The 13763-nt window shown below is 29.8% G+C and overlaps 1 protein-coding gene across 1 annotated transcript; it reads left to right on the forward strand.

Moving 5' to 3' along the window:
* The first annotated feature begins 1807 nt into the window (after positions 1 to 1807).
* Positions 1808 to 6529, forward strand: LOC111376055 (nudix hydrolase 16, mitochondrial-like). The gene is made up of 4 exons (XM_022998980.1): positions 1808 to 2276; positions 3302 to 3392; positions 4617 to 4700; positions 6068 to 6529. Exons 1-4 carry the CDS (start codon positions 2203 to 2205, stop codon positions 6323 to 6325), a joined length of 507 nt encoding a protein of 168 aa, XP_022854748.1. The 5' UTR covers positions 1808 to 2202; the 3' UTR covers positions 6326 to 6529.
* The last annotated feature ends 7234 nt before the right edge of the window (positions 6530 to 13763 follow it).

Here is a 13763-nt window from a genome sequence, read left to right on the forward strand (position 1 = left end):
ATGGTGTATAATGGAAGCCTAACTTATGTATTGTTCTCATATTTAATTACTTTCTCCTCCTTGTCACTCTCAAAGAAAAAAGGTAGTTGTAGAAATTTTTTGAAAAGTCAATGATTTTTCCTCCCATTTTTGCCAAACAATTTTTCTTCTTTTTTCAAATCAAATTCATTCGCGGGATTCCTTGTTGATTGAACACAAGTGTTGTGTGTGTGTGTGTGTGTGTGTGTAATTCTATCTCTTTAGAAGATCTATTAGAGGTCAAACTGCAAAATCATATCCAAATCCAAAAAAAGTCTACAAAACCTACTTAAAAGAAGCCCGTGGAAAAAGGGTCTATCCTACTTTTTGAATAATATTTTGATAGATAACATGTGTTTAAAAAATTAGAAAAAAATTTAGATTGAAAGTAAGAAAGAAAAAAAAATATTTTGAAAATAATAAAAGGCAAAGAGGGTGTATTCAATTGTGAATTTTTGAGACCTAGATAAATTTTTTTAAGTGATGACGTTTGTGAAATTTTTTTAGATTTATTTGAAATTAGTGGAAGTCTTTCTTAGATTTCTATATAATTATATTTTAAAATTTTTATAGATTTTTGTATAATTTAAATTTTTTTTTAAAACTTTCATTTGAAATAGAATTCATTAGAATCTAATGCAATAATGTTAAATTCTTATATATGAAGCGGTGGTTCCCACAATTTTCCTTCCCCTTTTCATAAAATAAAAAAATTTATTTTAAAAAAGAATACAAATTTTAAACCTTAATTAAATAAATAATAATCAAATATATGAATAAATATATGTATATATATGATAAAAAATAAATTTATTCAATATTATTATTATAATATGCCATTAAAAATAAATTTAATAAAAAATAGATATTTTTTCAAAAAAATGAATGAAAAAAAGAAAAGAAAAAAGAAGTTAGAAGAATCCAATCTAACCTTTTTCATAGAAAATAGAGATAAACAATAAGAGAGGAAAGCTAAATTGAAACAAAATATAATCAATAGAAAAAATAAATTATAATCATAACTCTAATTTTCGTAGAAGGAAAAATGAAAGCGAAATATTGAAAATAAATATATCCTTTTTTTCTTTTTTTTTTGAAAGTCCCCAAAATCTTATGATTAATGAGAGGAAAATTTGATTTACATGAGTATTTTTGCTTAAAAGTTAGTAACCCATATACTTTGATAAGAAAAAGCTAATAACATTTAAATATCCCAAAATTTATCGAGATTTCTAAAAAAATTTAATCGAATACATCGAAACTTTTGGGGACTATTTAAAAGTCTATAAAAATATCAATTGAATACGTCAATACTCAAAGAGTCTCAAAAAACACTCCTCTAAATGTTGGAAAACTCTTCTCAAACATGTCCCCCCAATTGAAGAACGAGGTTTTTTCCATCGATCCATGTATTCAATTGCTCACTAAACTTATGTCATGTATTCAAGTGCTCACTAAAGTTTAAAATGTTGAATTTTGATTCCTGAACTTTGAAAAATATTGTACATTACTCACTGAATTTTTGAATATGTCATACATTACTCACTAACATAATTGTTAAATTTTGAAAAATATCAAATTTACAGTAAGTAACGTACAATATTTTTCAAAATTTAATAAGAAATGTACAATATCTTTCAAAATTCAATAGTGAAAATTCGACATTTTAAATTTCAATGAGCAATCGAAAATATAGACCTAAATTCAGTGATGAAAACTCAACATTTTAAACTTCAATGATCAAATATATACACACCATTGGAACAATTAACTCCTCGATGTACCCCTCCTTTCTCCATCTATCCGCTCCTAAAGCTTTTCAATAAGAGAATACGAAAAAAACTGGAGCAAATTGCATCCCAAACCCACCGAAACAAACGCATTCTCATTATTCATTTTTCAATTGCACCCACAACAAGAATGCCTCTGTTATTTACTCTTAGAATCCTGAGATTCACACCCTTCACATTGCCGTTTTTCTTACTGAATCGGTTGGTTTCTTTGTAGCCATTTCTCGCTTATTGATTTATTGTTGTTTTTCTATGAGAATGGCCTTACCATTTCAAAAGAGTAGCTGCTTCCGGTTAGTTGTCAATGCAGCCTGTATAATAACAAGATTGTAACCACGGGTTGTTTTTTTCTTTCTTTCCTTCCTTTTTTTGGGGTTTAATTTGTATATAAATTATGTGTGATACTTTGGTGGCAAGAACGGGCCGGCATCAGCAGCGGTATGATTCCGGTTTTCGCCTTGTGGCTGGGTAATTCTTATTTTTATTATTTTTTGTATTTTATTACATGGTCAATTGTATTGTGTATGTGTAGTGTTAATTTAATGTGCTTATGTGTATGCATTATGCGCAACATTAATTTCTGTTTCATTTTGTCGAAATTTTGCAGTTTAATAATAATTGTGTTGTATATCTTTGATTAGTTGTATTTTATGTATTTTACCTTTACATAATTTTAGATTTGAGGCCAACGAAAGATTTACCCATTCAAAGCAATTTATGAGTAGATCTTTCTGCAACAGATTATGTCATTTCTTGCTATGGATGTAGTGTGTGTGCGTGTGCGCATATATATATATATATATATATATATAGAGAGAGAGAGAGAGAGAGAGAGAGGGGACCATAAATTCCTGGGAAGAGCTTCTATAACTAAGATTACCAACTTTAAAAACGTGTAAAATTTTAGTGAATTTTATAGTGATATGAAGGAAATTTTCTTAGGTAGTGAATTCTCTTCTTGGATAAGGATTACGATTTAGAATTGGATGTGGATCATCAAACCTTTTTCCTGCCTGCAGAGCTTTTGTTGGCTCAATTGTTTTTTCTTTTGTTTGGATTACTTATGATGACCAAAACTTCATAGTATCCATTTATATTTTCATACCTTGAGAAGAGCGTAATTTCAAAATTTCTGTTGCAGTCAATTAATTCTATTTATTTTGCCTATTAATCCCTTGGAAATATTACTCGAACCTAGCACTATATGCTTCTGTGAGGGGCTACTATTTTCTTTTTTTATGACATTGGGTGTCCACACCAATTTACGCTCACCTCAACTAATCTCACAGAGCACTGAAATTTACAACCGAGTACTCACTTCAGTGGCTCTGAGGGACTCGAACTGGTTACCATTGAAAAGCAAACTCATGCCTAACCACTAAGCTATTTCTCAGGGTTACGAGGGAGCTACTATTTTTGTTTATTTAAATTTATTTCAAGTGTATTTTTGTTGAACAGTATACCATATGTTAACTTAAGATATTGTTTGCCAGATGCATTCCATATAGATATAGAGATTCTGAGAAGATTGTAGAGGTTCTCATGATAAACTCGCCTAGTGGTCCAGGACTTCTTTTTCCAAAGGTATCAGTTACGAAACTCTTTATTTCTGCTACTTCATTCAATGAAATAATTTGCTCAGAGCGTATTTCAAAGTGTCGTCTTCTACTGTTATATATACTGCTGGTAAGTTGTGAGCACTATCTAGCAGTATTGTCTTCAAAGTAACATTTAGTTGGACTTGGGCCACTTGGCACTCATTTCTGGAAAAATGACGAAGGGATTTAAATCAGTCGAAAGGAATTGGTTGGCAAGCATAAATTTTACATTACCCGATCATGTTGCCAGGAAGTCAATTACCTCTTCATATGTTACTTACATCCGATGTATACATCCAATGTATAAGTTCAAATAAATAAACATCATCAGAAAATGAGAGAACCGTAAATACTGATTCATTCTATGAATCCAATATTAGTGTCGTGAAGAGATGGTATCCAAGGCTCTGCTTGAATAGCAGGAAACTATGAGGGAGGTTGTTTCTTGTGAAAAGCAAGGTGTTGGAAATTGAAAACAATTTTCTGGCACGTGTGGCACTTATTTAAAAGAAGTGACAAACATGGGGTCTTTACATTTGTATAGAAATTCTCCCTGCCCTGGCATTTTTCTGTGTTTCAGTTAAAGAGATTTCATGTATGGCCTATGGCTTGTATTAGCTTCTTCAATATTTCCATTTTAGTTTGCTATGTGTTTTTTTACTGTAAGGTTGGGTTTTATGTTTATTTGTCTTCAAGAGTTATTTTGATGAAGTACATAGCCATGCATTCTTAAACTTTGACAAATACTTTGATCAAGCTCTGTTTATTAGTTGCACTCATTAGATGTTTAGTTTATGAAATTATGTTTTCCAAAGAGTGGCATGAGGCTTCTTGTAATCTAAAAGTTAGACAGCCCAAGTCGGACCCCTCTGGATCTAATTTTAGGGGAAATTTTTTGTTGTTTGGTTGAACATGGCATGTTGATTCATGGATAATTGTTTGTTATCAATGAATTAGTCTAACATGCAGAACCTAATTGAGCTTCATCCTTGAATTTTTGGTTTGTTTGTCAACGAAGTATGAATTCTCTTCTTTGTCTCTCAGGAAGCAGTTCTGGAACCTCCACTATTTTTCTCAGTTAGCTTCTGTTATTATATTTTCTCTCTTTCTTGGTCTAATATGGACTTATGACCTTTTCGTGATTTATTTGAAGAGAAACTGGATAAGTATGTAACAGATGAAGTCATTTTACGTTGCTCTCTCTCACCAGGGAGGCTGGGAGACTGATGAAACAGATCAACAGGCGGCAATTAGGGAAGCTATTGAAGAAGCGGGAGTACGGGGAAAAATAAATGTGAGAAGTTTTTTTAATTTACATTTTTGCACTTCTTGCAAAAATTTCTACTTCACAACAAACAGTTACTTGAAAGTAAGTTTTAAATAATTTTAAACTTACCCAAGCATGATGCATATCCAACTAACAGTTTCGAGAATTTATTAAATATATGTGCTTTATTTTTTGAAAATTGGTGATGCATGCCATTCTTGTTAACTAACGATACCAGAATTTCATGCTCATTCTTATCTTTCAAACTCAAGTATTCCTTTGCTACTAAAACTTGAGATTCTATATCAAAACGGAGGTGCAAAAGTTATAATTCATTAGTTATTACTATGTAGTACCAATTCTTAAATACGTGTTTTGGATATATATTTATTAGGTAAATATATATGGTACGTAGAATTTTTTTCTTGAACAGGTTAACCTGTTAGAAATTTCTGCCATTTTAATTAGCATTTAACCAACTGCTAAAGGATAGTTCAGAATATCTTGGGAAAGGATGACTATCCTTTCATCTCAATACTTTTATGATTGCAATAAAAATATCAGTGGTGAGAAGTTGGACTATCAAAAGATAAAACGACTCGGCGGTTCCATATTGTACACCCCCATGGATGTGAATCTTTCAATTTTTTCTTTAAATTAAGATATTTCTTGTAAATGAAGTATCTAGATATGGGTTAGATCTTAGTAAAATTTTGGCAAGTATTTTTAAGAGACCCTTTTTTAATGGCCACAGTGAAGACCCACTCTGGAATTTGTTTAAAATACCAGTTTTAGACATTAAAGTTTACTAAAATTTAATTAAAAATAGACTGTCTTCCCGAAGTATTCTCTAGTCTTTCACAAATGAGAAATCCGCCACTATCGCTCCCTTCCCTGGCTCCCCCTCCCTCCCAATCATCTCCTTTCCCTTTATCCACCTCCTTCCTGTGTCCTCCCTCTACTTTCTGCCTTAGTCAAGTCTGAAGTTGATCTCTCAAGCAAGGCAAAATGGAGTTGAAACCACCAAGATGGAGGAAGATTGTGATGCCGAGCCATGAAGAGCAAGACTGCCTTTATGGATAGCTACTTCTATAAACAGTTTAAATTATAAATAGATAAAAAGAGTGGTAGATAAATGGGTAGTATTTGTTGATCTTTCAAAATTTGTTGATAAAAGTGGCTTGAGTATATTTATATACAGTTTATGATCATGAGCCAAACATTCAAGATAAATTTTCCATGTAATTAACTTTCATTTAGTTGACGTCTTTGAAGGTTTATTGATGTTATCACACTGCTCATTGCAGCAGCTATACATCTAGACCACAATTATTTTCTCTTTCCCTATGAGTTAATTATATTACTATTATTCTGATAATCTGCATTTTGTTCAGAAATTTCTTGGTTACTACCAATTCAAGAGCAAAAGCCACCAAGATGAATGCAGTCCAGAAGGTTTATGTAAGGCTGCAGTGTTTGCTATGCTAGTCGAGGAAGAGCTCGAATCATGGCCAGAGCAGAACACCCGAAGTAGGAAATGGTTAACCGTATCTGAAGCAGCAGATAGTTGCCGGCACCCGTGGATGAGGGATGCTTTGATTGGAGGCTTTTGCCAGTGGCATGATGAAATTATGCTTACTGAAAAATTGTAGCAGATTAATATTTGTTTTGGACAACACTTTCAGGGCCAAAATTTTCGTTTAACTTGAGTGTGTTGTCAAATGCTCTAGCCCTTTCTTGTAATGTCCATCCTGTCTTGGTCTACTTCACCTCTCTCTCGATTTCTCTTATTTAGAGAAAGTATCATGTCAGATATTTTCAGTAGTCACTCAAACTAGATCCTTCGTTGCCTTGCACCACAGAATTCAAAATTTTGTTAATCCTAATCTTGGTGAATTTCCATTTTTTTTTATTGGAAAATGCGTTAATGTCATAAAATAGAAAGTAAAAAAAAAGAAAGTAGTAAAGGTGTATATTTCATTGAGCACTAAAGTCTCATATTTATTAGAAAGAAATAGGATTCTAAGGGATACAATAATAATGAAAACTATCGCTGCAAGGGTATAGTAGTTAATCACTAATAGACAATTTACATCTCCCCCTTCAATGACATGTTTTGAAATATCTATTTCGTTAAAATCTTATTTGATAAAAATCTAATGGAACAAAAATATTAAACTAAAGAAAAATAGTACAGTTATTCTGGAGTACTAAAAAATAAATGTTGTTTGATTAAAACTTTGTTAGGAAAACCAACAGGATAAAACTTAAGCGAAGAAAAAAAACTATAACTACTACTCCTGATGTTGATCACTAAAAATTTTTGTATTGACTCATTTTAATCCTTGAAACAATTTCTTAAATATAGATATCGACGGTGTTTTTGTAAATAAATCAACCCCATTATTACTTGAGCGAATTTGTTGAATATCAATGTCACTTCTAAAGCTTATGCGTATACAAGAATCAAAAAAATATGTTTTGTACATTTACTTTGATATAACCCCCTTTGAGTTGTGCAATACAAATTGTATTATATTTATACAAAATTGTTGAACTATGTTTTGTTGAAGTTAATTCACATGATGGATCATATTCCTTAACTATACACATTCTCGACTTGCCTCAAGAATTACAATAATTTCAAAAGGGTAATTAGCACATAATGTCCTTATCTTTCACTATTAAATGTGGAAAACATCGTTATCTTTCTTCTTTTTCTTTTTGGCATTTTCACCCTTTTTTTCACCTTTCATTACGCAAAAGGTCATTATCATCCATTTTCTCAATTAAAATCTGCAAAATGAAAACAACATTTTGCCCAATGAAAGGTAATAGGGTGAAAATGCCCAAAAATAAAAGCTAAAGACTTTTTCCACAATAATAATGAAAGGAAAAGACATTTTTCACAATAATAATGAAAGATAAGGACGTTATGTGCTAATCACACATTTCAGAATGATTTGAAGATGTTGTAAAGATTTGCTTTATGGATCTCCACGGTATACTTGTTCCTTCACTTGTAAACACATATCCTGTTTGCGATTTAACTTTAAGTTGATCAGAGAAATAACCTAAATTTGCATATCCCGACCTTTGAGAATAAAATAATCTCAAGTTAATTGTATCTTTCACATAATGAAAAATGTGTTTAACATTATTATAATGTGTTTGAGTAGAGTAGATCTTGCAATGAGATTTACAGAGAAGGCTATGTCAGGCATAGTACAATTTGCAAGATAGGTATTATTCTAATTGCGCTAAGATATAGTATTTCGGGAGCAAGAACATTTTCTCAATCTTTAAGTGACCAAATTGATCTTTTTTTTTTCACATCAAATGATCAAACAATTATAGGTGATGTCAATGGATGTGTTTTATACATATTATAACGTTTTAAGACTTTTTTTGTATATGAAGTTGATAAACAAATAATCATTTTGAAAAATATTCAATCTACGGCTCAAAACAAAATTTGATTTTTTTCCAAATCTTTCATCTCAATTCATTTTCAAATAATCTACAATTTTGTTAAGCTCTTCAATAGTTCCAATCAAATTTAAATTATCAACATAAATTTTCACAATTACAAATCTAATATTTGTTTCAATCTATATAATGATCTTTGTAATTTAATCAAGAACGTAATTCTCGGACGTGTATCATTTGTTTCCGAAACTTCAAGTCCTTTAGGGACTTTCACAAATATATATGTCACTATGAAGTGAATCATATAAGTAGATACTTACTGCATCTATAATGCGAATATCGAGCTTTTCTGACACGGTCAAATTAAATAATAATTTAAAAGTATGTTGTCTATTATGGGAGAATATATTTCCTCATAATCAATTCATGCTCTTTGTGAGAATTCTTGAGCTAAGAGTTGGACTTTATATTTCGTAATATCGTTATTTTCATTTATCTTCCTTACAAAAACTCACTTGTATTCTAAAAGGATTACATTTTCAGGTGTTTGAATTATAGGTCCAAATACTTTTCATTTTTCTAAGGAATTCAAATTTGCCAATTTGACTTCTTTTCATTTTGACATACAGTAATAATTGAATGCTTGTAATCTAAGCTTATCAACATTATTAAGACAAATTGTCTTGATTGAATAATCGAGAAATTGAGCTTCTGATCTAATAAAACCTACATTTCTTGTGAAAATTAAGCAAATATGTGACTATCTGGTAGAAAAATCAATTAATATCATAAAAATAACAAAATGGTCCATATAGTAGGTGTATTGGCCCACATATGAATCTTTCCAAGAAAGTTGGAGATTCTACATTAACCTTCGTAATTTAAGGTTTAATGACTAACTTAACTTGCGAACAAGCAACATGCGAATAATCAATAGGTAAAAAAATCTTATAGTTCTTTATAGAATATCCATGTAAATTGTTTATTATTAGACACATTATTGTAGCTCTTGGATGGCTTTAATTTATGAGATAATAAATAATTTATTGAAATTGGTGGACACATTATTAGACACATTATTGTAGCTTTTGGTGTATTTGAAATTCATTTTCTATAGTAGATTGTCCTATAGGAACATTGATTTTTGTTGAAATATTTTCTATTTGTATATATAACTTTATCTATTTTCCTGTGTCAACAAATATATTAAGTAATTGATGTGCAACTCTTCTCAGATGAATGATTTTTTTCAATCTTTGGCTCACATTGTTGCTACGGGGATCAAAGTGAGATAAAACAGTTTCATTTCAAGAAATTTGAGCTTGTTTTTAATTAGAAATATCATTTCATCAAAATTACATTTTGCAAAATGTGCAGTAAACAAATCGCATATTAAAGGTTCAAGAGTCATAATAATATATAGTGAATTAAAATCAATATAAATTTTAAGTTTTTGGTGGGGACCCATCTAGTACGTTGTGGTATGAGAAAGAGATTTGGACTGCACAATCTAAAACTATAAGAGAGAAATATTGGGTTCATAACCAAATTCAATTTACAAAAGTGAATATTAATAATAAGCAATTGGTCTTTATAAGAACCAACGATGCATCATATAATATAGTAATACCCTAAGTGGAAGTTGGACTTTTGTTTGCATAAGTAATAGTATAACACTAAATTGTAGATGCTTGATAAACAACCTCACTAAACAATTTTGTGTATGGACATATGCAAGCAAATATTCAATAACAATCACAGTTGATATAATGTAATAATCGAATGCTTATAATGTAAATTTATTAACATTATCAAGAAGAATTGTCTTGATTGAATAATCGAAAAATTAAGCTTGTAATTTCATGATTTGAGCAAATAGTCTAATGAAAGCTACATTTCCAATGAAAGTAACCAAATATGTGACTATCTAATAGAAGAATCAATTAATATCATAAAATAGCAAAATGGTTAACGTGTTGGGTGTATTGCCCCACATATGAATCCTTTCCAAAAAAGTTGGAGATTCAACGTTAACCTTTGTAGCTAAATATCTAATTATTAACTTACTTTGCGAACAAGTAACATGCGGATAATCATTAAGTAAAAGAATCTTCTAGTTCTTTACAGAATATCTATGTAAATTGTTTATTTCGATGCATCATTGTAGCTCTTGAATGTCCAAGTCGATTATGTCAAAATATAAAACTTGTGAGGTCAACGAATTTCGGGTTCATGATAATGTTATGATTCAATCATTTTTATTAATGTATAGTACATATCAGAAGGGAGTGCCATGAGTTTTCCACTTATCTATTTTTGGTCAAAAACAAAAAGAAATTGTGCAAAGATATTATATATTATTTTCTTGTATCGTCTCAATATGATATCCATTACAATGGATATATTTTATTGAATAAATTTCTTATGCATCGTCAATATATATTAAATAATACAAGCTCTTTCGGAGCCTTCAACGACATCTAATGCACCTAATATCGTATTAACATTATTTTCTATTAATGTTAAGTCCAAAAAAATATCCTGAAAAATAGTATACGCAGTTTTACTATCAATTAGCAGATATTTTGACAATTTAGCATGAATTTATAAGCATTGCAAAATAAATATTTAGAAAAATTGGTTTTATAATGGAAAGGAGTTAAGCAATATTTTAATTAACTAAAATAATTTAATAGTAAAAAATTTAAAACTTAAAAAAAAAAAAAAAGACCTAAGACACTTTCAAATCAAAATAAACTACTAAGATATTGAAAAATAAATTAATCAATAGTATCGAGTATACCGCCTCCGATCAAACGAAGTGAGTCACATAAGTTGTTGGATCATCATAATCAATGAATTTTATCCTCGCTTTTTCTTTTGCCTTGATTAATTTTTGGCAGAGCTCCATAAAATATTTTGTTGTATGACATGTATGTGTTACAATACTCTTTCATTCCATATCTAAAACAAATTTATTCGTACTCTTTTTATGATATGCTACTTTTGTTTGCTTTATGTCTTTTGAAATTGTTGCTATGTTACTAATAGTATTGTTGATTATTTTTGTCCATGATTTCTTTTGCGTCCACATCCAAATTCATGTTTATGTCCATGTTTACTTCTTTGTCTTGATATTGCATTTACATCAAGCAGCGCAATACCATTTTATGTAAGGCAATGGTACAAAATCAGTTAGACATAACCCAAGAATTTTCACCAAGAATTCATAATTTGGTTCAGATACAAGCAAGCAAAATATGAGCTGTTAGTACTTTTTGAAACATGTTCACGATATTAATGCTATAGAAAAGATGTATGGAAGGTAGAAAAAGATTTTCAGCAAGAGATGTTCTTCAGTAATTTTTTCTCCAAAATTAATTTTGAACATATTCCAAATAGCTCGGAATCATGCTCACTAACAGTTAAAAATCTTGTAAGGGAAGATACATATGTTTATTGTGGACTTGTGAAGGATTATAGTTTTTTGATTGTCAAATCTTTTAGTCAATTTTTTTCAAAGAAGCTACAGATCCTTCACGGTGAGGTATTCAATTTTTAATCTACCATGAAGACACCACGAAGGAAGATAAGTGATTTCCACGATTTTACAGGAATTCTTGATTTCTTCTTTTGTTATCTCTTCCAGACTCTTTAAGACAAGATGAACCTCAATATTGAGAATTCATGATAGATAATTTTGGTTAGAACGTGACAAACTCAATTTTTGTGATTTTTTTTATTTAAGTAACTACATAATAAAGCAAAAGAAAATATAATTAATTTCAAAGAATATGATAAAACATTATATAATCATATAATAACTATCAAGTAGTCAATCTCACATGATATGAGTTATATGTTTTCCTTTAGGGATAAATACTAATTCAAAATGATATATTCTTATAAATATATACTACTTCGAGAGCACATTGTATTTTACTATTTGGGTCCGTTTGATAGTGTCGTATTCTATGGAAAATGTCACATCAGTGGAATTCATTTTTTACCTTAGCTGTTTGATACGAAAGTGAAAATAGAATTCGAATTTCAAAATACAAATACTTAAAACATGTTTTTTGTCAATTCCATGGGAATCAAATTCTTATGATTTTGATGGCTTTTATCTTTTCCAACTTTTATGAAATTGGTTTGCCCTTTTCACCTTTGTTATCAAATAGACCTTCACTTTTTTAAGAGTAATACATCAATATTGTTATAGAATATTGAAAAATACAATTGATGCTCTTCAGGATTAAATAATATTCTTTTATATTAATTGTGTCACTCTAGGAACAACAATAAAATATTCGTAGTAGACCGATCTACGAGTAATATTCTTCTGGAATATTAGTTATGATGTTTGCTACTTGACGAACATCATGATAGATTATCAATTTAAAATTTATAAAAGTACATCTAAAAATATATAAACAAGTTATATACATAAAGATTAATGATAAACATATATATTTTAGAAACATAAAAATTAAGCAAATAGTACGAATTTTTTTCCCATTAATGTCAACGTCAATATGAGATTTGTTTTGGTTTCAAAGACGTATATATATAATTCGCATTACTATAGGTGATTTGATTAATTCAAATAGGTGCATAAAGATAGGATATGAATTTATAGATAAAAGATAATTACAAAAATAGACACAATCCACCAAATATGTAAAATTTATGCAAACAAGATATGTGTACAAGTGGAGTTGAGTATAAATGCATTAGTAATTTTATTTTTTTTAAGCAATCATTATGCATACAATAAAATAATCATTATGGGTTTGCATACAATCTCTATGCATGAATTGACTAAATTAACTTGGAAGTTGATCACGACAATGGGAAGTAATCATTATTTATCTTAATTCTATTTGGCTTATGACAGTGGAAAAAGGAAATTCTACAAAATTGATTTCGACAAACTCGCAGCCACCAAGTAATTAATACTATCTTTTGGAGATGAATCGTATTGACAATGTGTTATAAAATAGAGGGAAAGGAGAAGGAAGTGAAGAAGTTCAACTTGTGTGTATTTTATTGAAAATTAAATTTCCATATTTATATGGAAGAAATAAGACTACGAGGGATACAATAGTAATAAAAACTAGGGAAAAATTAAATTTCCATATTTATATGGAAGAAATAAGACTACGAGGGATACAATAATAATAAAAACTAGGGCTGCACCAATATAAATGTATAGTTTACAACAAAAATGAGTTTTAATTTTTAAAAATGATGAGTTTTTAAAGAGTAAGGAACTAAGGATCAAACATGGGCTCTGTTTTTCCATTTCAACTCGCCCTTATTCAGCTTAACAGCTTGCAACTTCAAATACTAGTTGACCTTAACTTGATAAAATGACCACAATAACCTTAATCAACATGAATCTTAACTTGATAAAATGACCAAAATAACCTTAATCAACTTGAATTATCCAAATTATCCAATCATATTTATGTGTAGTTCTTAAAATGGTGGAATAAATTACTTGAATGAATTAATCTCAATCGATAGGTCTAAGAAAATTTGTACCAGCCAAGGTATGGCTAGTTGGCTGTGCTTGAAACTTTAGACGAACCATCATCAAAGAAAGTAGTACACACAAATCAGTCTCAGCTCGTGCCATCAAAGGCCAAGTCTAAACTA

This window comes from Olea europaea, unplaced genomic scaffold, assembly GCF_002742605.1.
Source record: "Olea europaea var. sylvestris unplaced genomic scaffold, O_europaea_v1 scaffold1440, whole genome shotgun sequence".
Classification (NCBI taxonomy): domain Eukaryota; kingdom Viridiplantae; phylum Streptophyta; class Magnoliopsida; order Lamiales; family Oleaceae; genus Olea; species Olea europaea.